This window comes from Netta rufina (genome assembly GCF_964035555.1).
Source record: "Netta rufina genome assembly, chromosome: 1".
Classification (NCBI taxonomy): Eukaryota; Metazoa; Chordata; class Aves; order Anseriformes; family Anatidae; genus Netta; species Netta rufina.
The window spans coordinates 66942212-66967157 of record NC_140123.1 but is presented as its reverse complement, the minus strand read 5'-3'; the positions used below and the strand labels follow the sequence as shown (position 1 = coordinate 66967157).

Sequence of the window (24946 nt, the reverse complement as noted above, 5' to 3'; positions counted from 1 at the left end):
GCTCCTCTTCTGCAGGCCGGGGCAGTGCCGTGTTGTCTTCTTTGTTGCAGCTCACCGAACGGTTTGAGACCAAAATCTTGGCCTTCCTGACTAGCAATTTTTACATTACGCCTAATGACAGCTCTGCTCCGGATTAGTGACTTGTGGTCTGCAGGAACAGATGGTTTTGGGGCGTGAGACAAATACTACTTTTGTGCCGTGTCATGAGGAAAGATTTTTTTTTTTTATTTTTTTCCCAAGTGCAGTTGTTCTTGGAAATGCTAACAAGTCTGCAGTGGGTGTCCTACCTACAGTTACAGCAGGCAGCTGTATTTGGGACTAAAATCTGACATCCTTTTACCCTGAAAAAACTTTGCTTAATCTGGATTATATTTGTGCCACGAGCGCACTGTGGGGTGCTCGGGGACCGGTTGCAGCGGCAGGAGCTCAGTGTGCCTGCTCCACGCGTCCTCCTTAGGAATTTCGTCTCCTTTTTGTTTGCCAGAGCTCGGTCTGCGAAGGCCCGTGCCGTGTTATTTCAGAGCAGCGAGCGTGTTTTGACTGGTTTTTGCGAGGCCCTCGGTGTGTTCTGGAGCACTCGGTAAAAAGTAATCGTGGGAGAACGTGCAGGCTGCATTTACCTGATGAACACGGCTCTCATCCCCGGATTAACCTGTCCGCTGGATGCGTGGCCCCTCCAAATTATACACGTGGTGGCCACAGGCTTTGGGAGCGCGGCTTAAATACTGCTCAGGTGGCAACCGAGAGGAAGTGGGCTTCCTCTCGGCCCTTCTTTCCACTCTCCCTCCTTCCCTAGATAAATAAATACCAGGCTCGGAGACTTTCTGAGGTTGGCGCTTCATTGTTGGCGAGTCTGGTAAAGCAAGGGTTGTTCGTACAGGCTGGGGTTTCTGAGTCAGGCTCTAAGTGCTGACAAAGCAGAAAGAGCTCGAGGTCTGAAAATACTGCGTGAGGATTTGAAAATAGTTCATGTGGACACAAAGCTGTTTACAGATTGCTCTGGCCACCCGCCAGTTTCTCAAGGACAAGGTGTTTTTTTGCTTTAGAATCACAGATGTACTTGGCAGGATATCAGAAGATTTAAAAAAAAAAAAAAAAGAAATCTGGAAAGAGCCTTAACGATGCAAGTCCTCGTTTAATTAAAATACATCTAACTTTAGGCTAAATGTGTGTTTTGCATCTTGCAAACAAGTTGGGAAAATATTCCTTAATTTGCTCGTGCATCCAGGGTCACAGTATAAAGCACAGTCCCTGTCTGTGTGGCTCCTGCGCCGGCTGGTTTGATGCTTTGCAGGAAAGCCTCCTCTTGTAGCGCTTCCCCAGCGTGTCTCGTGACCTGGAAACTGCATTTCAGCTTCAGCATTGGCTGCCTGGTAAAGGATGGCTCCCTCCTCCGTACCGACCAGGAGGTGTGAGTGACAAGAAGTGGCACCGATCGTGTTCGTCATGACTGGGTACAAATGAAGCAGGCACCTGCCCATGTCTGCCCCGAGTAGGAGAAGCAAAATCCCTCAAACACAGAGCCCAGCGCTTCTTTATTGAGCCTTGTGGACTGGAGGAGTATTGACAGTTGGACTGGAGCTTCATTTTATAGATATATATATAAAATGCATTCAAGAATGTATTAACTTTTCTCCTTAAATGCTGATGTTGTGGGTTTTTGTAAAGGTTATGGATGGCTTTTTGTTTTAGCCATGTTGAAGCAAACCTCATTAAGCAGTCCTGCCTGCTCTGCTCACCTGTACTGTTCCTCCGGGGTGGTAATAAATGAAAATAGTTCTCCTTTCCCTTGCAGGCCTAAATTGCTCCACGTTGTCCACGTGTGGGCCCTGGTGGGGTCACTTTGTGTGGAGGCAGCAAGCGGTGTGCCCCTTGTGGGCACCTTCTTGAGGTGGCACCAAGTGCTTGTGAAGGCGAGGTGGCAACCGGGCCTGTGGTGATCCCCTTCAAGGTGACCTTTTGGGGGGTCACAAGAGGCAAATCGATGTTAGGACTCATCTTCTTGGTGGGCTTAAAGCCGAGGCCCTGTGGAGAACGTGTGGTGGTTGTGCTGGGGGCGTTGCCAGAAGACCCCAGTCCATCGGCCTCTCCTGCTGGGTGGTCTGTGTGGAGATGGAAAGCAGGGCGGCCTGCGGGCCCCATTTGTTGAGGAATGCTTCGTGCCACTTGAGGCAGGACACGGCTAGCCCTGGGAGATCCTCCTGAGAGCTGGCAGCCCCTTGTGGTGCTCTTCCTTCCCTCTGCCATCCCGCTGCTCCGCGGGGCGAGGTGGGCATGGGGCAGGGGCCTGGGCCCTGCCGTGATCCTGGGAAAGGCAGATGGTGGCTCCCTGCCACAGTGTTCCCACCATCCGTTTTCGGCTTTCCTGGCCTCTTTGCCTATTTAGGCAATGAGCTGTCGGGAGGAGGAAGTGCCTGTGGTAATAATGTACATCTTTTTTTTTTTTTTTTCCCTGTTTTAGCAGGGAACAGCTTTTCCCTGTGTCCCTGGAGGTGCCTGACCCATAATAACCGTGTTTTTTCGTACTTCACAGAAATGTGGTGCCGTGCATGAGGAAATTGTCCCGATTAGTTCTTCCACAGGCTGCTCGGGAGCCCGTGGGTATCGAAAGGCAGATCGAGAGGGTGTTGTTTGCTGTTCTGCTTTCCAGGCATTTGATGTCAAGAGCTAGACAGAGGGAAAACACAGCACCCTGTCCCGGCTTTTGACTGAAACAGTGGGAGTCTTTAATAGCTTCTGGTCGGGTCGGGTTTAGAAATCAGCTAACAGGAAAAGGGAACATTGGTTTGGGCTTTTTTTTTTTCACTTCTCGTGCATTTCTGCCAGGCCTTTGTACTGAGGTTGTTTGCTGATTTTTGTTTTACAAGGAGCTTCCATGTCAGATAAACTTTATCCCTTTTTTTTTCTTTCTTTTTTTTTTTTTTTTGTACAAATTTATCTCCACGGCTGGAGCCTGTAATTATTCAGCTTGCTCAGTAGTTTTATCAGTAGGAACAGCATTATTTTGGCTACAAATGCAACGAGGCAGACTTGCTTTAAGAACATTTGATTTTTCTTTTATTTCCTATTAATTGAGGAGCTTGCTTTTGCTTCGTGCTGTTCTTTTTGCCTGTCCGAATGCGTGCTCTGTGTCCTCCTCAAGCAGTGCCCTTGCTGCTTTTCGCAGGGTAGACCTAGGAGTTTTTGGGGAAGTTTTTCAACTCGGTTGCCCCTCTGTTCGTAATTGTCAGCGTGGAATAACGGGAGGTTGGAGAGGTTTTCCAAAGACTGTGTGCAGGATAATCCAAGCATACAAGTCGTGAGTCACGCCTGCTGCCTTCCTTCCTTAACTAACTTGTGACATTGCCCCCCGGTCTGCTTTCGTGCCATTTAGCTGGGGAGCAGGCTTCCAGGAACAGTCCCCCAAAAGGCACATCCATGCACGGAAAGTGTGTCAGCAGGAGCAGTGCATCGCTGTGCAATGCATGTCTTGGGTATTTAGGGGGGGAGGAGGTAAGCGAGCGGGTAGCATGTCTTTTGCATTTCATTTGCATAGCTCTTTGATAACATTAAGGCATCTTAGGGGAAAAAAAGTAAAAAAAAAAACACTTTTAAACCAGCACATGACACTACTTGCCTTTGAACCTTTCCCAAACAACAACAACAACAAAAAATTACAGTAGCAACGTGTGCAGAGGAGGAAAGAGGCAAGAAGTAGGTGTGCTAACTGACGTGGGGAGTGTGGGTAGGCCTGAAATTTCTAATGTTCTGCAGATCTTGGCGGTCGACCAAGGATTCCCCTTGTCCCCTCTGCTATTCATGATGCTGAAAGCCCACTGAGATGAGAAATAAACAGCATATTGCTATCAGACACGGCTGGGAATACGGTTAAGTAATGGATCCAGTGCAACATCCAGTTCAATGTTGCAGGGTTGACGGGGAGAGCTGTGTTTCAAAACCCTCTGCATGTAAATGAAAACCCTGTCATCCCGCAGGAGAAGAAGCAGGACGAGGTTTTGGGTCAGCAGGCTGGGCCCCATTGACTTGCTCAGCCCAGTTCTGCGTTTGCCCAACAGCCCACTTAAAAATAGAAGGGAGCAGCAGCTACAAAAATATCTTTGCATTCCTTCCTCGGGAGGATAACCAAGTGCTTCAGCACGAATAGATGCATGGCAAGAGGGAAGGGACAGGGGAGGGCGTGTAAGAAACAGCAAGCCATTTGGAAATTCTGCTTAGGGAACTGCTTAACATGGCCTAACCACGGGGGATGCTCTTATCTGGGAGGGTGGTGGCCGGGCTCAGCTGCTGGGCACCCTGTGTGTGGGGTTGGGGTGCCCTGGGACACCCTGGGGGGACACGGCTCCACATAGCACTAAGGCAGCAGCATCGTTGGGCATGAAAAATGTCCTGCTGGAGGGACAGACAGCGCTGAGATGCTGCATGGACGTGGCCTTGATGCCTGCTGTGTTCACACAGTGCCCAGGGAGGTGGCTCGTGTGCATTTTTACCCCCAGAGATGGAGTCCTAAAGGCTTCTCCCAGCAGTTCCTTCAACATATTCAACCACTTCTATATTTATTATTATTTTTAAGGTGGAGAAAGCTTTCCAAAGCGAAAGCCAGCCAGGAATATCGGACTATCAGTCTCCAAAGCAGGAGCCCTTGGCCGGTTTATGTTGCAAGAGAAATTGCAGCGGCGGGCGGAGAGTTTGACAAGTCTGTTCCTGAGCAGGGCGGCGAGGCAGATAAACAAACAAACACCAGCTCCGCTCCTGCTTACGTGTTGTGCCCGTGCCGTTTGCTTTTTCCCCCTTTTTCTCCTTGGAAAAACGGTTTTAATAAAAAGAATGTGACTTGGAAATGTCCTTCTCCCATATAAATCAGTTTGTCACGCTGCACCCCCCAGTCGTGTCGTAGATGCTTATAGGAGCGCTCCATACGTTATGACGAAAGGGTATTCGGAGCAATTTTTAACGATAATTCGGAACTGACCGGGGTTTAAATTTGGCCTGAGATCCCGAGAAGCCCACGTTTCCCACAGTCCGCAATTCCCCTGCCTTCCAGTCCCTCAGGAGGCTGCTGGAGGAGCTTTTCCCCTCCCCACCACAGAGGCAGTGAAATGAAACGCCAGCGCTGGCCCCAGCTCCCCGCGCTTTGATAGCGGGCGGCCGAGGCATCAGCAGGACCCTGAGCAGCTTTTCCTTCCAGTACAGAAGCTTTTCTAGACTGGAGAAGCTTTCCTATACTGGGGGGCCGGCAGGGCTGCTGTGCATTACTCATGGCCACGGGCCGCTCTCGCGGGGAGGAATGTTGTCTCGAGGAGAAGCTGCGAGGCTGAGCCCTGGGAAATCTCAGGCTCCTCGCTGGAAATAGCCGGCCCAGCAGTAGTTTGAGGGTTTAAAGTGATAAATAAAGCAATTTTTCTTTTTTTCTGAGCTTTTTTTTTTTTTTTTCCCCTCTGAGATGTCCTTGTTCCTCTCTTATCTTTAGCGTGTTCTGCTTGTTCCTCAAACCGCGCTTCCCGGCGTCCTTGGACCTTTTAATTCCCTCCCCAGAGCCGCGGAGAATAAGGGCAGAGCCGAGAGAGGGGGCATCTTTCCACCTCGGTCGAAGGCATTTTCCCCTCCTCCTTTGGCAGGAGGGTGAGCCTCGAGGAGACCACCGCAGCCTTTTGCCATTAGGCAGAGGTCCAGGTGGGATGTTGGAGTTGCATCTCCCCAGGGCTCGCCGAAAGGCTCCAGAATTAGTAGGGTCGAGGTGAGGTCGATCTTGGCCATCGCGCACACATGTTACGACCCTAATTTAGTTTCAAAATCCAGCCTAGCTTGAGACCAAACTGTAAAAAGAAAGGCGTGCAATAAAGAGACTGTAGAGAGCAGGCAGAAGCCCGAGTACAGTAATTTATTTATAGAAAGCACGTGGATTGGGTAATGGGGGGAGAGTGCAGCGCAGCGCGAGTCCTAAAAGGAGCTGGGGCAGAGATTTCTGCGGGATTTCACCCAAGCTCTGGGTGATGCAGCAGCAGCAGCGCTGGGCATTGCCTCTCTGGGGGGCACCGTGATGTGGGAAGGAGCCAAAATCTCTCCGAAGAGACTCGTAGTTTGGGGTGCTCTGCTTGTGGGGTGCCAGTCTTGAATAAAGCAAAGAGGTTTAGAAGTCGGTCCAAGGAAAAAGATACCGATAACATCCATCAGCTATAGGGGATGCTGATTTGGGGAAGGGCTGAGGTTTGGGAAGGGTTTAGGGAGGTCAGGCTGTGTGTCGTGGGGCAGGCTGCCTTCTCCCAGCCCCGTGGCCCGCCCTGTGCCAGCTCGGGCTCTGGCTCTGCTCTGACTGCCGAGCAAACCAAGTTTTGCTCTTCCCCGCCCCGCAGTTTGCTTTTTCTGTGCTAACTTTCTGCCATTTTCGTGATCTAAATCAGCTTCTCATATGACCTGCGGCGTGCCAGAGTGCGTTTGGCGCTCATGGGAGACGTCTGCGACAGGAGGATGGAGGGAGGCAGGGGAAGGGGACCAGCTCCCCGCTGCAGTAGCTGGGATCTATTAATTCAGCTCAAGCTGTACCGAGAAACCCTACCCTTATGGAGCTGTAGCCGAAGGGAGAGGTTGTCTTCATCGGGAGCAGACAGGCAAAGAGGGCTGCTGCAGGTCTGATGCACCACTTGAAGAAACACCACCAGTTTTCCCCCTTTTTTAAGGCCAAATCCAAGAGAATCCTTTTTCAGCCACCCAGGATATTTGCATTTGTCCAGTTCCCAGACACTGATGCGTAGAAATGAAATCTGTGGCACGTGGAGGATAACTGGTGGTGTGTTAATGAATGATCACTGCTATGAGCTCTGCTAAAGTAGATGGAAGAGAAGCTGCAAATGTGACCTGTCTGTGCTTAATCTCCGCGATCACCCCTTTAATGTGGGAAAAAGAATGGGTTTTAAGACTGCTGTAAGAATGTTTCAAAAAGAAATTCTTTTTTTTTTTTAGCCATGTGGAGTATTTGTTGTTGAAGCATCAGAAGGGAAGGGTTCCTCAGTTGGGGCAAACCCAGCAGCTGGAGCTCTCGTCCGAATATTTTGCTCCGTGTGCGTTGCAGGGATGGGTGAAACACCGGGTGCTGACGCTTCTCTCTCTCTTCTCCAGGGTCGACATGTCAAGACGGGTCAGCTGGCAGCCATCAAAGTCATGGACGTTACTGAGGTGAGTAGAGAAGCATCCTGCTTTATTAGTAACGAGGCTGCCATGTGGCTTACAGCGGGGGTGGCGTTGACGGGCACGGTCCTGGCGTGTGGATGCTTGCTCGCTGCTTGCAGGGCCTGGCCTCTCCAGCCCATCTGCCCCTTGTGGGATTTTTGCTTGTGTGCTGGGGCCTCTGGCCTGCACAAAGGGCCTCGGCTGGGCCCAGGACACACCAGCACGTGTAGCACTCCAGAACTGCTCAGAAAAAAGGCAGATTCCCTACTTCCCACTTTATTTTATTTATTTCAAATGTAACACCTTGCTTCTGCCTTACTGAGGAGGAAGGTGAGGAGGCTGCTCGAGGGAGAGGCCGGTAGTTTCCCCGGTGCGTGTGCAGCCTGAGAAGGGTGTGCATTTATTCAAAGGAAATGGGTCCAATAAAGTTCCCAGAAGCCCGAAAGCAGAAACATCTGCAGGAACGATGAGCAGATTGCTGGCAGAACTCAGCAGTGTAAAGTAGTAGTTGTAGCTGACCCAGGGGGATTTACTGTGGAGCTTTAGATGAGAAAGACGGGAAATTAACCCAGCCAGAGAAATAGAAAATATATGCCCATACTTGAAGCCTCGTAGTTTGTGCTGCTCAGAAAGCAAACAGCTTAAATTAAGTCTTCAAAACAGCTCAGAAAAGCTGGAGTTTTCCCCGTTGGTTCCAGTTCTGTTTTACAGGGTTGCATCCCCAATTAACACAGCAGCTTCAGCCTTGAAATCGAACGAGATCCCCTCGTGGGATATCCTGGCTGGTGTTGCAGTGCCGCGGAGACGTTGTGTGTCTCCAAACCCAGCGTCTTCCCTTTCTAAGCTCCTCCATCTTCTCCAGGCCTTAGGGGAAAAATTATGTTAATGTGCAAGCATTGCACAGGGCAGGGGGTCTTTGGCAAGCTGCTCATGTTAAGCAGAAAATCCTACGAGGATATTGCTGCAAAATGTTTTCTGTGCTGCTGGCGTGTGCAGGGGCCTCGGTGAGTGAAAATGGGCTTGGAGACAAGCTGTGGGGCGAGTGGCCGAGGTGCAAGAGGCGACCAGGGAGGAAAACAAGGAGGTGGGGGTAGGTTAACTGGTAGGACTCGAGTCCTATCTCCCAATCTCCCTGTGATCGATGGGCGCTGTGAGGGCCGAGCCCTAACCTGAGCCGCTGTGTCTGCCAAGAGCCAGGCGTCCTGGCTGCGTTAGATGGGCTGATAAGAAGCAACCTCCAGCTGCAGGTTTCCAAAGGCAGCCCTCACGAAGAGGCCGCGCTCTCTTGCAGCAGATAACGCGTGGACAGAGCAGGGAAGAAGGAAGGTGCGGTGACACGAAGCGAAAGCTCTTTGCACAGCAGACGCTGCCACTCGTGCAGCATTCGAAGCACGGCGCAGGCTCCTTCCGCAGCGTTGAGCTGGGCTGCGCTGCACGCGCCCCTCTGTTTCCAATAGCCCGGGTTAATCACAACCAGTTGTGATGGAGGGGTTGCGCAGCACAAGGAAAACAATTGAAAAACGCTGCGCGTGGTGTGGCTGAGCTCATGGTTTGAAGCTCTCTGCAGTTCGCTGGCCGGTTTTGCAAGCTGTGTGTTGGCAGCGTCTAGCTCCTATCTCACGGGCTCAGGGCTTTTTTAGGGGATGAGGGCAGTCAGAGGGGAGGAGTCGGGAGATGTCAGCCCCACGCAGCTTAAAAAGTGTCGTCGTTCCTACCAGCGGAGCTCATGTGGTTTTGGTTCAAAGTAACGAGCCTGACGAGGCCAAAAGTGTGGTGTAAATTCTTCCAAGTCATGCTAAGCCAGCCCTGCTTCTTAGCACCAGGCACGAAGGGCACAGTTGCGTGCACCACTTCCCTGGTGGCAGATGAGAGAGGGCTCAGGGACAGCTCCAGTTGATGTTGCTGCCAAAGATGGCCTCACGGTCAAGCCGTGGCTTGGTTTCCTCAGGGGATGCCTCCCTGAGCATCTCCTGCTGCTGGCAGGCAACGTTTAAAGCAGCTCTATCATCCTTGTAGCTCACGGCAACTTACAGGGATGGTAGGAGGGGAGGATTTGGGACAGAGCAGTGCGGCGGATGCTATCTGATTGTTTTGTCTCACCTGCGCGGAGAACACACAAGACTTGCTTTCTTTTCAGTTACCTCTGATCCAGTGCTCGCTTTGCCAAGCGCTTAAAAAATTAGAAAGCCTAATGTGTTGGCACGCTGCAGGGGCACGCCCCAGGTTTTCAGTTTTCGAGGCCCGATTCTGCAATTCCTGCGTTGCTCAGGATCACCCGGGTTACATCAGCTCTGGGCTGCGAAGCTTTGATTCCTCCAAACGGGAGGAATGTCCAAGTCGAAGCAAAGGCTTCCCTTGAAAAGTTTTGGTTGGCACGAAGAAAATGAGGTAGCGTAACCTCCAACTAGCAACGTTGGAAGAAACATTACAGCTCAAACCCAACGCGGCGCTTTGGAAGCGCTCTTCATCCGTCCCAGCTTTTCTTGTGGTTTGCTCTTCAGCTTTTAATTTCGAGAAGAATGGTGGTAAGGATGAGAAAAGAGGAGGTGGGCTGAAGATATCAGCTCCATCTTTGAATGTATTACGACTAGTCAGCGCTGCTGCCTGGAACGACGCGGGGTGTCGGCGTGCAGCTTGGCCATTTCTTCCACTTCTCTCCAAACAAATCAAGGAAAGCTCTGTAAGGTCATGTAGATCTCAAGAGATCCACACACCTATAGATCCAGCCATAAAAGACGGGGAAGATTGAAAGCCCTACAAGCCTTCTTCCTGCATGGCATGCGTGTAGGTCGTGTTTTCGCTTTCCGGGGGTGAAGCTGGAGCACGCGGAGGGGTGAAAAAATGTCACTGGAGCACGGAGCAAATAACAACAAAACAGCAGCGTTCATCAATCACGAGCTGCTCTGTCGCCGGGGCGAGCTCAATGGCCTTAAAAGGGGAACGCCACGAGCTACCAGCATATACACACTTTGGGAAGGATTCTCCCAAATGCACATCTGGAGGCTGCCTCCCGGGCTGCGCGCGTGCGCTGGGGGAGGCCTCGTTCGAGAGATTCCTGCAGTCTGGCTTCAATCTTCCTATGGAAGTGTCTCTGCTCCTTATGGGGCACTGTTTTGGAAGAGTCTGCGTTGAGTCAGTGCTGACCCCTTTCCCAAAAGGCTCTCGGTGACCGTGCTGCTGGATCTGCACGAGCTGCCTGCTGCACGCTGCTGTGCGCGCTGCGGGATGCCAAGCGAGCCGTGACTGATGCTATCAGCTGCAACACGAGTATGCTGTGAGATTTGGCAGCCGCCCTTCGCTTAGAAGAATCCATTTTCTCGTGAAGCAAAAAAAGACAAAAAAAAAACACAACACAAAACCAACATTTAAAACCTTCGCGAAGCTTACTTGGCAGATTGGCGTGCATCTGAGCTTGGTAACTTGCCTCACGCCCCGAACACACGGCTCGGCTTTCTTTAACTCTTTGGGAGGCTTTCTGTGCAGCTGGGCCGTTGTGTCCGCTGTCAGCCCTGTGTCCCACTTCCAGAGGTGCTTTTCTGCTTGGAAATCTTTGGTAGCTGATTTTGAAGGGAAAAAAAACACAACCTCTGCTTCTCCGTTTGTTGTAACCCTGCTGCTGCCGCTTCTTCCTCCTACCTCTTCCCACACACGCTCTTGGCATCCTCCGGGAGAGTTTTCCGCGTGCCTTCTTAATAGCAGCATCTCTCAGCTCCTGTGCCCAGCGTTTCCTGGCTTGTCCAGTCTAGTCGGGGTAAAATTATGCCAAATAAACAACCGGGCGCTGTGTCCCGCTGGTTTATGAAGGAGGCTGCATCGCTCCCAGAGCTCGCCCGTCTTGCCCTTTCTGTAGGCTCCGGGCAGAAAAATGACCAACCCCAACCCAAAAGCTCTGGTCCTGCACAGAAACCCAGCACATCTCCTGCACCTCGGCAGGAAAGGTGACCGGGATTATTCACTGCAGCCTGCTGGTGGAGGAGGCAAGTCGTTGGGTGCCTGTATCTGATGGTCCGTATGGTGTTATAAACCCTGGCAGCGCAAATGATCTTACCCGGTGCCCGTAAAGCATCCCGACAGCGGTCTGCAGAAAGACTGCAGCTGCGTGAAGATGAAAGAAAGAAGAAAAAAACAAAAATAATAGCCATCAAAAGTTTACCCTCTTACATGTTTTTTTTTTTTTTAATGAAAAAAACAAAAGATGGTCGATGGATCTTGATCTTTGTCTCACCTGAAAACCCAGATGGTTCCCATGGGGAGGGCTAGCACCCTGCTTGCTTGTCCCCCAGACGTGAGGTGCGGCTGTGCAATATCTCCTGAAGCTGATTGAACTCTGGTTTCTTCTAGGAATTAAGTTGAAAAAAAAAAAAAAAAAAAAAACCTGCTGGGAACTTACCATTACAGAGCTAAGCAGAACGATCCCTTGAGCTGTAATACCTGGTCTGGGAGAGGGTTGAGAAGAGCTGAGGCTTACAGCCAGTGGGGCAGTCTTTTTGGAGCTGCAGGGAATATTTTTGGACCCGACCCAAGAAACTTTCCTGGAGCATTGCTGGCACCGCTTTGCGCAAAGGGCAAACTTTTAAACCGTGTTCATCCAAGTCCTGGGGTGGTTGGCGAGGCTGTCAGGCTGGAGGAGCTTGCTGGGGAAAGGGAGGACGTCAGGCTTGGTGCTGCTGCGAGAGGGAGGCTGAGTGGGGAGCTCCACGCGTGGTTAGAGGTGAGGCAGAAAGCCCTGGCTGGTGGTGGATCGCTGTGTTATGGAGGTGCAAAGAAAGCTCTGCAGTCTCTGCCTTCTCCTCATCTCCTCCTGCTTATGCCAGGTCTGAAAGGCTTCATCCTGTCTAGCAGAAAACGATTTCATCCTGCCCCCTAAATTTACATCGCACGAATGACCTAACTGAACTCATGGCCTTACCAAGGGGACTTGGCCATGACTCCAAGATCCTTGGAGAAGGATCTCCTTGTTTCAGGGAGGCAGCTTTAAAATGTTGCCTGCCTGGCTGTAGGAGTACCAGGTAACACCCTGCTGTAGCACAAATCGATGGTGGTCAGGATGCTCTCCTTAGCTGAAGCCTGCCACTGAGCGTGTGGTTACCCACCTGGAGCGCAACGCAAAATGCTGTGGAGGCTGCAGCTGACTTCCAGTGGCAGACGGGTGGGAGCACAGGTATGTGCTAAGGCTTTCTGCACGTCCTGAGCTCTTTGGACAAGTCTGGGCTTCTTCCTTAAAAACTCCTCTCCTTTGGTCTGACGCTGCCACTGCCCTGACGCGCTCGGGAGCAAAGGGTGAGTCGTCTGGGTGGGCTACGGAGGCCGTGCCATTATTTTAGTCAGCAGGCCAGGTGCTTCAAGGCCAGCTTTCGGGGACTGTCCATCGATCCAAGGGGCCAGTACTCATGCATTTAACAGGAAGGCCGTGCATCTTTTCCCCCGTGGTACCTGCAGCCATCTGGAGACCCGCTGCTAGCATTGCCAGGGGAGTCCCTGACTGAAACGTGACTTCCACGTGCTTGGAAGGGGCTCGCATCCGTACGAGGAAAACCCAGAACCTGATACCAGCCATGGGGAAGGATCACTGGTAGTATGGGACGGTTTCCCAGCCACGATATTTGACCTACAGGTCAGCCCTGCACTGACACGAACGTGAGCAGCAGCCCGCTCGAGTCCCGCTGCTGGAGGCAGCCTCGACGCCGGCGTTTTGGCGCTGCCTTTGCTTGCGAGAGCTGCCTGGGGAGACTCAGCTTGTGACGGGAAGCAGAAATGTTTGGTGTGCAGATAACAGCAAAAAGCAGGGGGCTGCGCTTTGTATACTTTGTCAGGCACACGGCGCAGCTCCATTTACCCCCGGTGAATCAGGGGGAGCGCGTTGTCTGCTCCGGGGAAACAAGGCAGCGCTGTCAATACACGGCGGGAACATGTGTGCTCTTGTCAGTCTGGACAGGAAAAAAAAACACACAGCGAGGCTTGTGACAGAGCACTCGGCTTTAACTTTCGCAAGGATCTGGGCTGCAGCCGGGCTCTGTGGCAGGTTCCTCCCTCCTGCACCGGCGGGCGAGAGAGCACGGGGCCAGCCCGAGCTCCTGCCTCTCAGGGGCGCGCTTCAAAGTTTGGCTTTCGGATCAAAGAGCCGAGAATTAATTTGGTGTTTATGTTAAAGGGGAGATATCTGCTCCAAACGTAATCTTTCTCAACTGTGTTTAATTGTAGTTTCATAAACCCCACCTGCCCGGGGGCTCCTCCTGTTGCTCCTGTGACATTCCCCAGTTTTATCTCGACTTCCTAAGGAAATGAAGCTTCTCGGCGATAGCGCCCGTGCCTCCTGCCTTCTTCTCCACCAAACGCCGTCTGGATCCGCTGGCCGGCTTCGGCCGAGCCTAATGAGGGAGAAATTCCAAAGATATGAAGCCCTGACAAGCTATGGGAAAATTGGCAGGCGGCGCGGGGAGGAGAGAGGCTGGGATTTACAGCCTCGCTGCTGGGGATGGCGGGCAGACCGTGGCCACTGTCCATTATCAGTTAGCTGTCCACTGATCTCTAGTAAATCAGGAGCAGGAGGTAGATAACTTTCTTTTTCTTTTCGCCTTTAAAGAGAAAGTTTCGGTGCTTGGCTTTCCAGTGAGCGCTGCAGCTAGGCTTGGAAGCGTTTAAAAATCTCCCTCTGCTTCTGTCTTTAGTTTGTGGGTCTGCAAATCGTGTGGTTATCCTGTGCCATCCCCCCCTTTCAGTTCTGCTCTGTTTTTAACGTGTATATAAACATAAAATGGCAGTGTCGTGCTCTGATGTTTAATGAGAGAGAAATGTCTGCTCGGAGTCCCTCGACAGCGCTCCGTTTGTGAGTGATTGCGCGGGGAGTCGTTGGCTAAAATACGGTCTTAAGACAAAAAGAAACAGCTCCTAAACCTCGAGCTGGTGGCAGAAAGTGTTAATGTGCAAGGACGTGGGAGCTCGTTGCACTCCGAGCTGACTTGTGAGCACGATTAACACCCTGCTTGTGCCTGAGAGGGAGGCATTTCCTCCCCTGGTGCCCAAGGCCTTCAGGATGCCTCTCTCTCTGCCAAGTGGCGAGGTCAGTCCCAGAAACGAACTTTAATATATTTTTTTTTCATGTCGGTGGCTGTATGAGGTGTTTCTCCCGCATCTTCCACCGCAGCTCTTTCTTCCTGAACTGAGCTTTAGCGTTTGCTCCTCGCTTCACACGAGCTGGTAAGAACTGCGTGGAAATCCCCGCGTCAACGCAGCAGCCCCCGTGCCTTCAGATAACTGCTCCTGGCCTGGCAAAGCGCCTTGGATGTGCCTGCGAGAGCAAGGCAGGGGAGTGGGTGTGATTCCTGAAAATGGCTTTCTCCTGCGGAATGCTTTACCAAATGGAAATTTAATTGGGAAAACAGACCACAGGCAAAAGGGAGGGCAGGCAGCCCGGCTGCTGGCTGCTTGCTCGGCTCCCCCTGCACTAACCTGTCCTCCCGGCCGACCGCGGCTGCAGGCAGCGAGGCTTTGGTGATTCACTGCTTTGGAAACTGTGATGCACAGGCAGCACCAGCACGGAGGGTTTGATTTGCCTCCTGCATATTGTACCCCCGTCGCTTTTTCTCCAGCGTTGACTTGGGTTTCCTCTCTTCTAGTCTGCGGGAGAAACCCGTTTTTATCTCCGTTAGCCGTTTGCACTCCGAATTTTTCATTCTTTTAACCTCTCTGACACGTGGAAGCGATTTGTTTCAATGTAAAGGCTTTATGAAGCCTTGAGTCCATCACAAAACGGTTGAGTTGTGCTGACCTGTATGGATCTTAGAGGGCTACATCGTCGGAGAAGTCTCCACTCCAGTTCAAGCCCCTGAGGGTAAAGCTGGTTCCTCACTCAGAGCTGCTGCTGCTGCTCCTCAGTTCTGGTTAAAACCATCGGGGAGGTGTCCCCGGCCTTGATTTCCAACACAAATTGCTAGCACGCTGCCATTCGCACTGTTCTTGTGAAAATGGAGGAATCAGCATCTAAATTGCAAACTCATTCCCCAGCCCATGCACACAAACCTAAACAAACAAACACCCCGGTAAGTTCATGAAAGGATTTCTCCTGCTCTCAGGGAAGACAGGAGGAAGAGTGTGTTTTCTAAGAAAAGCGTGGCTTTCATGCAGCCCCAGGGTGGCTGAGGCTGGTAGGGATCCCTGGAGGTCACCCAGTCCGACCCCCTGCTCGAGCCACCTACAGCTGGCTGCCCAGGACCCCACTACAGCCATGGGGCCACATGGGAGCCCCTACCTGCACAGCGATGGCTTTGTGATGACCAGGAGGCAAGCTGGCTGTGATGCCTTCTCCAGGACCTGCTTGCATCCTCCTCAGCCACCTGGGATGGTCGCTGAGGGTTTGTTCCTTGTGCTCCACACCTGTGGGTTTAGGAGCGAAGAGCCAAGCCCTTCTGCAGGGCTCCCCCCTGCTCCGCTCCTTCCCACTGTGCAGCAGGCTATTTTTAGTCGGCTTGCTCGCCTCAGAAATTACTTCACTTCTTGTTCTGGACCATTTCCATAATGTACATTGCGATGCTGAATTCCAGCGTGCGGGATAAAGTCAGAGCAGGGAGCCCTGCCCTGTGTAGTGCCATTCCTAAGGCACCGGATATTGTTCTGGCTTCCCCCAGATATTACTTAGGTCCCACTTAAGTCACTTAAGTTTCTTTGAGGGCAACGTGGTGCTGAGGTGCAGCAGGCTGTGCTGTGGGAAGCAGTGCTCAGCATACGATGCATATAACGATTCGCTGCTCTGAGATGGGAAAAACAACCCCCCCGGTTGTGTTACAGTCTAATGTTGTGCAGCTGGTTGATAAAGCAGAAGGATATAAATCCCTGGGTTTAGGAACAGCATCACACGGTCACATGGAAAGACCTGATGCAGCCGCAAGCCCCGAGGCTAGGCTGGATCTGGAGGGAGGCTAACACTCGCTGCCATTTAATTGTTTTTCTTAGAAAATAAACTGAAGATGCATTTTTTTCTGCAGGTCTTCTCTGCAACTCAATAATACGTGGGGATGAGCATGGCTGTAGAAACTCAAGAGTGTTCAGGAGCTGTATAGGAGACAGCAGAGATTGTGCCAATTGCTAAGGCACAATAAAGCAAAGTGTCACTTGAGATTGAAAAAAATAATCATGACAGTATCAAGCCTACATTTTTGCGAGTTTTCTACATTTTTTTCCATGTCTTAGTTACCAGCCACTCATGGTGGATGGCTGCCTCTTTGGTATTGGAGGTCTAGCGCATAACCAGTCACAAAATCCCCATCTACCACTTGCTCAAATAGCTACTCCGAACATAGCCATGTTCAAATCCTTGGCTAAATTTTCTCCTTGTTGCGCCGGGTGCCTGTGGGACTGCTGTGCTCTGGGCCATCACTAGAGGGCTTCCGAGGGAGGAACTGATTTGCCTGATGTCAGGAGCCAGAAGTTTCTTCTGGAGGCTCATAGGCAGCAGCACAGCGCTGACCTCCGAGCTAATGCTCGTAGCAGCTTCCTGGTGTTGAGTGGTGTTGAGTGTTTTTCCATCTTCCATTCAGAGAAACTTGTTTCATCATTAGTTTTTCCCTTTTGATCCTTGTTTTTTATCATCTTTACAGCATGAGTGGTAAAATAGGGCCTTACCTGGCCCTGTGGGAGCCTACCTATGGGGAGGGTAACAGCAGAGGAACAGCTTTGCTGTGTCCTACACCTCCCCAAAGGGAAGAAGACACGCCACAGGGGTTGTCAGTGTGGCACGTGCTCACCCCAAAGGCCAGCACCACAGAGATGTGCTGTACACAGGTGGTGAAAACTGGCTTGCCACTGGTGCCTTGCTGTCCGTGCTGCAGCCAGGTACAGCTGCTGGGGAAAAGCATCCGGTAACAAACCAAAGCAATGAGGGAATAAGGGCTGTGTTGTACGAAAGACAACCTTAGTTGGGTGTCTCGCTTTGAAGATGTTTGCCAGTAAGTTGGAGAGTTGCCCTCAGCCAAGCCTGCCTTCAGTGCGGAAGTTTTATAGGTCATGAAAAGAGGCAACGTCCCTGTTTCCACAGCGCCTGGCTTTTATTGAAGCCGTACACATGCGCTGTCGTCATTTCTCGTGCCTCGGATCCGAGGCTTAGCGTTCGCCCAAAGAGAGTTCCGAATTTCTTCGATTTCTCTCCGCGGCGTGTGAGCCTTGGAGCACACGATGGCTGCGACTGAAAGCCAAATGCCGGCTGTGCGCTCCTCATCGCTCTGGCAGAAACTTTCCGAGGCTTGCAGGCTGCAGATGGAGCTGATCTGGGGACAGAGCTTTGCAAATGAGAAAAGCAAAACGAAAACCAAAGCGCCCACAACCTTTAAACTCCACTTTCTAAGATGAGACGTTTGGCTGACTTTCTAACAGGCTCCCTGCTCGGCCTTTCCCTGTTCTGCACCTCTGCCCCTCGCTCTGATGAAGGCTTTTCTGAGCGGGGTGCCAGTTGTTAGTAAACTGGGAAAGGCAAAGCTTCGCCAAGTTCACCAAGGCTTTCTGTGAGGCTTTCCCTTTTGACTGGGCTTTGGGGTTTCTGCTCCAGCCTGTTGTGGGGACAGCGCTTCGGGGAACCGCAGGAGAGGAGCCTCCAGCCGTGCCGGGCTTTGTTTGGATGCCTGTAGTCTGGCAGAAGCTGACCTCCCCGACACATGGTCTTTCACTTAGCTGCCTTTCTCCGGCGATTGCAGGGCTCTGACTGCTGTGTGTGGGATTTCTTCTTCTTCCGCTACGCTTAGCGAGGCTTCCAAACCGACCGGCGGCTCCGCTCCTTGGTGGCGGAGCTGGAGCTGGCACGGTTGCTGCGCTCTGTCCCCTTTGTGCATGGCTTCATTGTCAGGCAGCTCCGCTCTGAGCAAATCCGCTGCCTTAAAGCACATCCTCCTGGATTTCGAAGCTCTGCACACCAGCCAGGTTTCCTCGTTCAGATGTAAATGGGCCCCCCCTTCCCGCCCCCAGCTCTTTGGCTGGGCTAATTGCTCTTTGTTCGCCCTCAAATCAGTGCGATTGAGGCAAGATTTTTCAGCCTGTCACTTCGTCATGTTACGGGACCAGCATAGTAAAAAGTTGTAATATCTGTTCGGGTGAGTGCTCCGAGCGTAGAATTACAGTCCTTTTCCTGCGTATGAATCATCTTCCCAGGAGACCCTGTGGTGATAGCGTTACTTTTGTTTTAAAGGAAAAGTCCCTGAGAAGGAGGCTCTTTATTTATTCAGACAAGAGAGGCCGTCTGTTGGGTTTTGTGTCTTTTTTTTATATAAATATGCAACTTCTGAATTCATCCTGGAGTAAGGCGCTGCTCCAGACACTAGCCGTGAGCGTGGCTCCCATGCAGATGCCCTCAGGCTTGGCACAGGAGACGTCGTGGCCACTGGAGGCTGAGGACGCTGAAACGTCAGCCTTTCCGAGGGAGGTCACATCGTTCCTGCACAGGAGGATTTCAGTGAAACACGTTACTTTACAGCCAAGCTGCTGAGTGTCACTTTTCAGCAGTGGCGACGAGGAGGAGGACCGAGCTGGTGTGACTTCGTTTGAAGGCTGCGAGTGCTGGAAAACGAGGGCGTGAAGCAGCCCGCCCGGGAAGCAGCTCTGCTGGGACGGGGGCTGTTGTCCTTCAACTCCAGCCATGCAGCTTTCCTCCGTAAGCTGGGGCTGCAAGGGTCTCAGCTCAAGAGCGAGCCTTGTGCTGGGATCGAGGATGTTTGTTTTTAAACAGGGAGAGAGATGCCATAGCGGCTCTGCTTTTTGAGGTGAAATACTGCTTAATAACCATAAGCCTGTTCGCAGCCCAGCAGCAGAAACAAACCTGCACTGTAATATTATGGCCATTTATGTTTGCTCCAGTCCTATTTTCTTGGCTGTTAATCATGGTCTCTTTGTCACCTGCCTGGCTAAGGGTAAACATCTGGGGGGTAATATTTTCTGCCAGCATTTATTGCTTTTATTCATCCCAGTGGAGCTAGAAGGAGTTTTCTTCTCAGGCAGGTAAATAATCAACCGGCTATCAGCAGCTTCCTGGCTCAAGAGGGGGAGGAAGGGAGAGAGGGGGCCATGACGCCCCGTCTGATAGATGGCCACGAGCATCTCGTGGCTCTGTTCATTGTCAATTCACTCCCGCAGCACCGCTCAGCTGTGAGGTTTCCAGGCGTGCTTGGCAGCCCCGACGACAAAAACATCTGCTCCAGGAATATAGTTCCCTTCTGCTGGCAGCTGCATGAAAATGATTTTTGGACGTCGTGGCGCGGTGCCAACCACACTTACTCGTACACTGCAGTGCACGGCCCTTACAGCGCTTTGGCAGCGCGGGGCGGTTTTAAAGGCCGTGCGTAAGTCAGCATGGACCTACCGGAGGAAATCCAAACCTCAGCGAGCCTTTTCATGAAGAGCTTTCTTATAGGGCGTGCACTGCCGTGGATGTACCTCCCTACCCTGCAGTCCCATCCCAATATGAAGGAGAAGCCTTTTGGTGGCAGCCCCCGTTGTCACCGGTCCTCCGGGAGTGTTTGGCACCAGCGTGAAAGGACACGTGCCCCTCATAGACGTTCCCAAATTCAATTCCTCCTGTCAGCAGTCGCCTTTATTCTCTGCTGATAGAGGTTGTCTGTCTCCTGTCTTGGTTCAGGAAGGACCTCCTGTGTGCTGAGGGAAACGTTCGCTGTGAATCGAGTCGTTTGTGTGTCTGCTGGTAGATTTTAATTTGAGTGATTGGAGCTAATAATTACCCAGTCATCATCATCATCTTGTCAGTCAGATATAATCGTTCTGTAATGGATTTCCTTTTTGAAAAAAAAAAAAAAAAGCTGTGTTTTTGAGGGCGAATTTGTTTTAGAGGCACAATCTAACGCACACATCCCATCGATGAGATCCCCCCCAGCCTCCTCCAGACTGAGCAGCCCTGGCTCTCTCAGCATGTCTCATAGGAGCTATGCTCCTGTCCCTTGATCATCTTGGTGGCCTCACGTTGGACTCTTGAGGCCCAGTCACCTATCTCCATGCTTTTATTGCTCTGTGTTCGCTGATCACCTCATCCCCTCACAGCCTTCCCCTCCCGGTGCTGACCCAGCCTTGCCGCAGGGCCTTTTTCACCGCTGTCGCCTTAGGCGGGTTTCCCAGCCTCCATTATCCCCTCACAGCCTCTTGGGCCTCCTCACACAGCTCCATTTTCTCCCGGCGGCTCTTCCTCTCCTCCTGTGAGGGGAAAAGCTGCTTGGCTGGGCCTGATCCAGCCGCTGTCACTTGTCATGGCCGGCCCCGTCGCCATGTCGGGCAGAGGAGGAGGCCATGGGTTAGCTGAGCGGTGACTAACGCTGGCCCGGGGGAGCTGAGGCGTTCATCCTTCGGGCAAAGATTACCCAAAAATTAAGACTTGCAAGGGCTTGCGCGTTCTCACCGTGTCATTCAAGCCTGCTTGTAAGACACACGTACAGATCGGGCGATTCGTTTTAGCCCCGTGTAATTTACATATTTTGGCTGGCTCACAAAAGAAACCTTGTGTTGAATAAGTCGGCTCATGATCTCACACCAGTCCTTGCTTACAAGGGAGTTTTTTGGAGGCTGTACCCGTAGCCCCAAATTTGAAGTTTTCCTTTTGTGGATGTAAACCAGAGCCTATGTTAAAGGCGGCACGTACGACAGCCCTTAAACGTGGGTATGAGCTCCCCATCCGGCGTGTGACGTTAGATGTTTGGGGATGCGAGGCTGTCTATTAGATGGTGTTTTATCTGGCAGGTGGATCTCAGACAGACTTCTTCAAGAAAGAAGTGTTGAATCTTTTTCTTCATAGCACGGGCTCGGTGAAGTATTTCACGCCCTACAGCTGGCTTGGTGGGCTGCAAAGAAAACCCAGTAATTCTGCTTTTAGGGCTTTCCTCAGCGCTCGTTTTCGGACAAAATGCAGGGCTTTGTTAGTGCTGCACGCGGAGTTTTAAATATTTGGAAAGAAAAAACGCAGCCCTTGCAATATTTTAATGAGGAGGGTTCGCTTAATTAAAGCCTGGAAGACTTGGGGAATGCGGATAGCTGAAGGATCAGCAACGTGCTATGAAGTTCTTCCACCGACCAGCTGATTTGGTTTCAAAAGCCAGAGTCGATGATAAACCTTGAAATCTTCCAGCGCCTGTTAACTGGCACTTAAGCAAATGGTTGCTGTTACTAATGGCCAAAGCCTGGGTTCATTTTGTCTGATTTTAGGCACTTGGTTGCTGTGCTGACGCTTGGGGCGCCGGGTACCCACAACGTAGGGCTGGGGGACTTGTCCATGTGCCTGACCTGGGACTTGTCCTAATGGTACTGGCAGGACTTTGTCTCCTGGAGGTCAGAGCTACTTGCTTTGTGGCTGCCACCTTCTTGCTGCTGGCAATTGTGGAGGTGCTGGTTTGCACTCTCCCATCTTCTAAAATCCTTTCTTAAAGTACAACTGGTTTTGGAGTACCATCACCTGTCTGCTCCCTCTGTTTCGAAGATCTGTGTGTTTTCTTCTGGCCTAAATATTACATACTGAGTAGTGCAGAGCCCTTCGTGGCTGTCATGCGTGTGATGGAGCTTCTGAATTTCTCCTCAGCTACTTCTCCAGCCCAATCTCTTTTTAATAAAGGATCTATGTGAGACAGCCCCGAGGAAGTGCCAAAGTGGGATTACTTTTCGTTGTTCTCCTTTGTTCTGCTCCTGTTTGGGTGTGCGTGGTGACAGCTTTTGGTTTTATGATTGAAAAAGGCTGGTGCTTCTGCTGTTTGGTTGGTTGTTTTTTGTTTGGTTGGTAGTTTTTTTAAGACAAAATGAAAGAGGGGTTGTAAAAATCTCTCTTCCCCGTTCATCTCTAGACTTTGTTGGTTGGTTGGGTGTGAAGCAAAGGACTGTTCTGTAAGGAAATTTTGTGTTCATTTAGTTACAGGTTATCATGACACACGTGCATTCGTGTTAGGCCGAAACAGCCATTTTTAATGTATTTTACCTTCCCACCTTAAATTTCTGTTCATATTGTTTTCTGCTTAGTGCTTTGTACATAGGAAGCACACTTCCAGTCGTTTCAGCCTCTTGTTTTCTCTCCTCTCCCAGATGTTTGCCTTCTGCCCACGTTCCTCAAATTTTAGGCTTAGTTTTTAACCAGAACTTTAATTTCTTGTTGAGTCTGTTTGACTGCATCAAATCTATGGGACATGGGCACCTTTAACAGGTCCAAGCTGTGGCCCAGCAGCGTCTGGACTGCGCACCCAAGGAAGGATGTGTGTGTCTGTCCCCTTGGGGAAGGAGATCTGCCATCCAGGTCCTGGGGGGACAGCAGGGGGAACAAGGGATGTTCCTCCCTTGGTTGCCTCCTGTGTCCTGGGGTTTTACTGGGGCAGGTCAGCAGCGGTGCCTTTATCCAGTGACCAGTGAAAGCAGCGGGGGCACTTCGGGCAAGAAAGGCAATATTGTTGTCACCGTCACTGGCAGGGGAGGTGGCTCGGGAGAGACAACAGGCAAGTGTTGTCTTCACGTGGGTTTTGGCTCCTTCCCGTGTGCACGTGATCCCCTCTTGTGTGCCTGCACAATGCTGCTTCACAGGCTCCTTCAGGCAGTGCCGGGGCCCTCCCGAAAAGCTCCCTGTCCCTCGTGCTTCTTTGTCCAGCGTACTTTATCATTGTTTTATCGCTGCAGCCTCAGCAGTGGCACCGCCCCAAGCGATTTGGCTCATTTTCTCCCTTGTTGGGTGCCGTGCCAAGGGGATACAAAGTGCCCTCTGTCTGGCGTGGGGCGGGAGGTGTGTTTTTAACCTGCTTGAGGAAATCTTGTGACCGAAGGTACCCAAACGTGGTCATAAATACAGGCCTGTTCTCCCAGACTGTTCTCACAAAAGTAAGATTTTTTTGACCCTTGAGAAAGCATCCCTAGGTGTCTTTTGCTCCCATGAAGCTCTCAGTGACAAGATGAGCTCCAGGAGGCTTGTAACCACCAAAAACCACAAAGGGCTTTCTCTGCATGGGCTGCACACAGGGACAAAGGGCAAAGTTGAGAGGCACCCTCACAGCGTGCCTCAAGCATTTCCCAAGCACGAACAGCCTGCAGGTGTTTGGAGAAGCACACGTTGAGGATGGACTTGAAGGGTGGTGAAGAAAATGAAGGTGCCAGTTCCAAGGTGGGAAGAGTGAGGGGTTCATGAAAGTAGGCCCTTGCACGTCCCGTGGGACAGGCACAGTGAACGCTGGGGGTGAAAAGGTAATGGAGGAAGGAGACAGAAGGGAAATGAACTCGCACGAGGTCTTTAGCTTGAGGGTAACAAAGCTCAAAGGCTCTGTAAAACACTCCAGGACAGACGGGTTGTAGTAACAGAGTTGGAGGCTCTTGTAAGTTAGGATTTAGGAGGCACTGCATATGGACTTGTTAAATGTTTACTGCATGCCTTGATTAAAGTCTCCGTTTGAACAGCTCCGGCTTTCCCTCCCAAGAAGCCTGTGCTCGGTGCTTTTTGAGGAACGATTTTATATCCCATTCCCCGTTCTGACACTGCAGCGGCCTTGGGAAGGATTACTTTTCTCAGCACCACAAACCCTTCTGCTTCGTATGAACTTCCTACCTCGGCAGGGCCTTGCCCAGCGTTGGGGATCTCTGTTTTACTGTGGTTAAGGCTCCTCGCAGAACTGCAATCTCCTGCCCGGCTTGAAGGCAGCGCCAGAGCTCCTGGGTGAAACACCGCGCTGTGTGCAGCACTGCTTGCCAAAACGTCCCCCCCCGTGTGTGAGAACTGTATTAAGGAATGTATATAGTGCCGATCCCAGCGCCAGGAAAGGTCACCTATTGTGCTAGGCGCTATTCAGGCTCTCCCTGCTCTGGACGGATCCTGCTTCGGATGGACACAAGCCAGGCCTGGGGTGCGGGGAAGGAGGGAGAGGGGAGGATGTGACACCCAAGGAGAAGGGTGATTTGCACAAGTTGGTGTCGGGAATTATCCGGGGAGGTTTTTGTTTGTGTTTGGTGCCCCTTAGGACATTTTTTTTGGACACAAGAGCAGGGAAAGGAAGGAGGAAGGAAAATAAACTGGGTTTCTCGTGGGCCTCTCCTGTTATTTTGTTTTTTTTTTTTTTATTTTTTGAGCTTGCACCTCATGGGGGAAGATGGTGAAAGAGAGGATCTCTGGTGCCTCCGAAGGCAAAGCACTTTCCTCTCCACCACCCTGGGGGCTGTGGCTTAGTGCTCCCTGCCTTCACCCCTCACAGAAAGGTTCCACTACGGGGGAGCGTTGTTAATTAAAACACTCGCTGATAGCTTAAAATCACGGTGTGGCCTCTGGAACGGGAGAGCTGAGCTATTTGGCTGCCTCATTTCTTGAGTCAAAAAGGAAGGTTACCGAGGGCACCCATTTGTATGGCACTGCAAACCGGTATAGGGCAGCACGTAAACCACCTGGGAGGGTAGATAAGTTTGCTTGTACCTTCGTCATAAAAGCTTTTTTGCTTTAACCTTGCTTGGCCACCACAGACACGCTCTGGGAGGAGGAAATCCACTCCGAGCCCCCTTGGCTCACGTGCGTCCCGTGGAAGTATGGCTTGCTGCAGGAACTGCCAGCCAGCAGCCGTGCTGCCACAAACCAGAGAAGTGTAAAACCCTTGCACCAGCCCAGACAAAGAGGGTTTCAATGGGAGTTTGTATCCGCAGATAATGGCTTCGAGTGGTAATTGATGCCAGCTGCGTAAAATCCCCGGGAAGGGCTCGCCAGCTGCCTCCCTCCTCCAAAGGAAAAAAAAAGGCTGCACTTTTGTATCCCTTCAGGAGAGCGCCCGTCCCTCTCCCCAGTCAGTTTTAATTCTTCCCTTTG

General features: G+C 51.5%; 1 protein-coding gene across 1 annotated transcript in view; it reads left to right on the top strand.

Annotated features, from left to right (window-relative positions):
• The window catches only part of MAP4K4 (mitogen-activated protein kinase kinase kinase kinase 4), a 131896-nt gene that overhangs the window by 52590 nt on the left and 54360 nt on the right, over nucleotides 1–24946 (top strand). The window contains exon 3 of the mRNA XM_084286926.1: nucleotides 7114–7170. Coding sequence (XP_084143052.1) covers nucleotides 7114–7170 — 57 coding nt within the window. The remainder of the gene's footprint in view (nucleotides 1–7113; nucleotides 7171–24946) is intronic.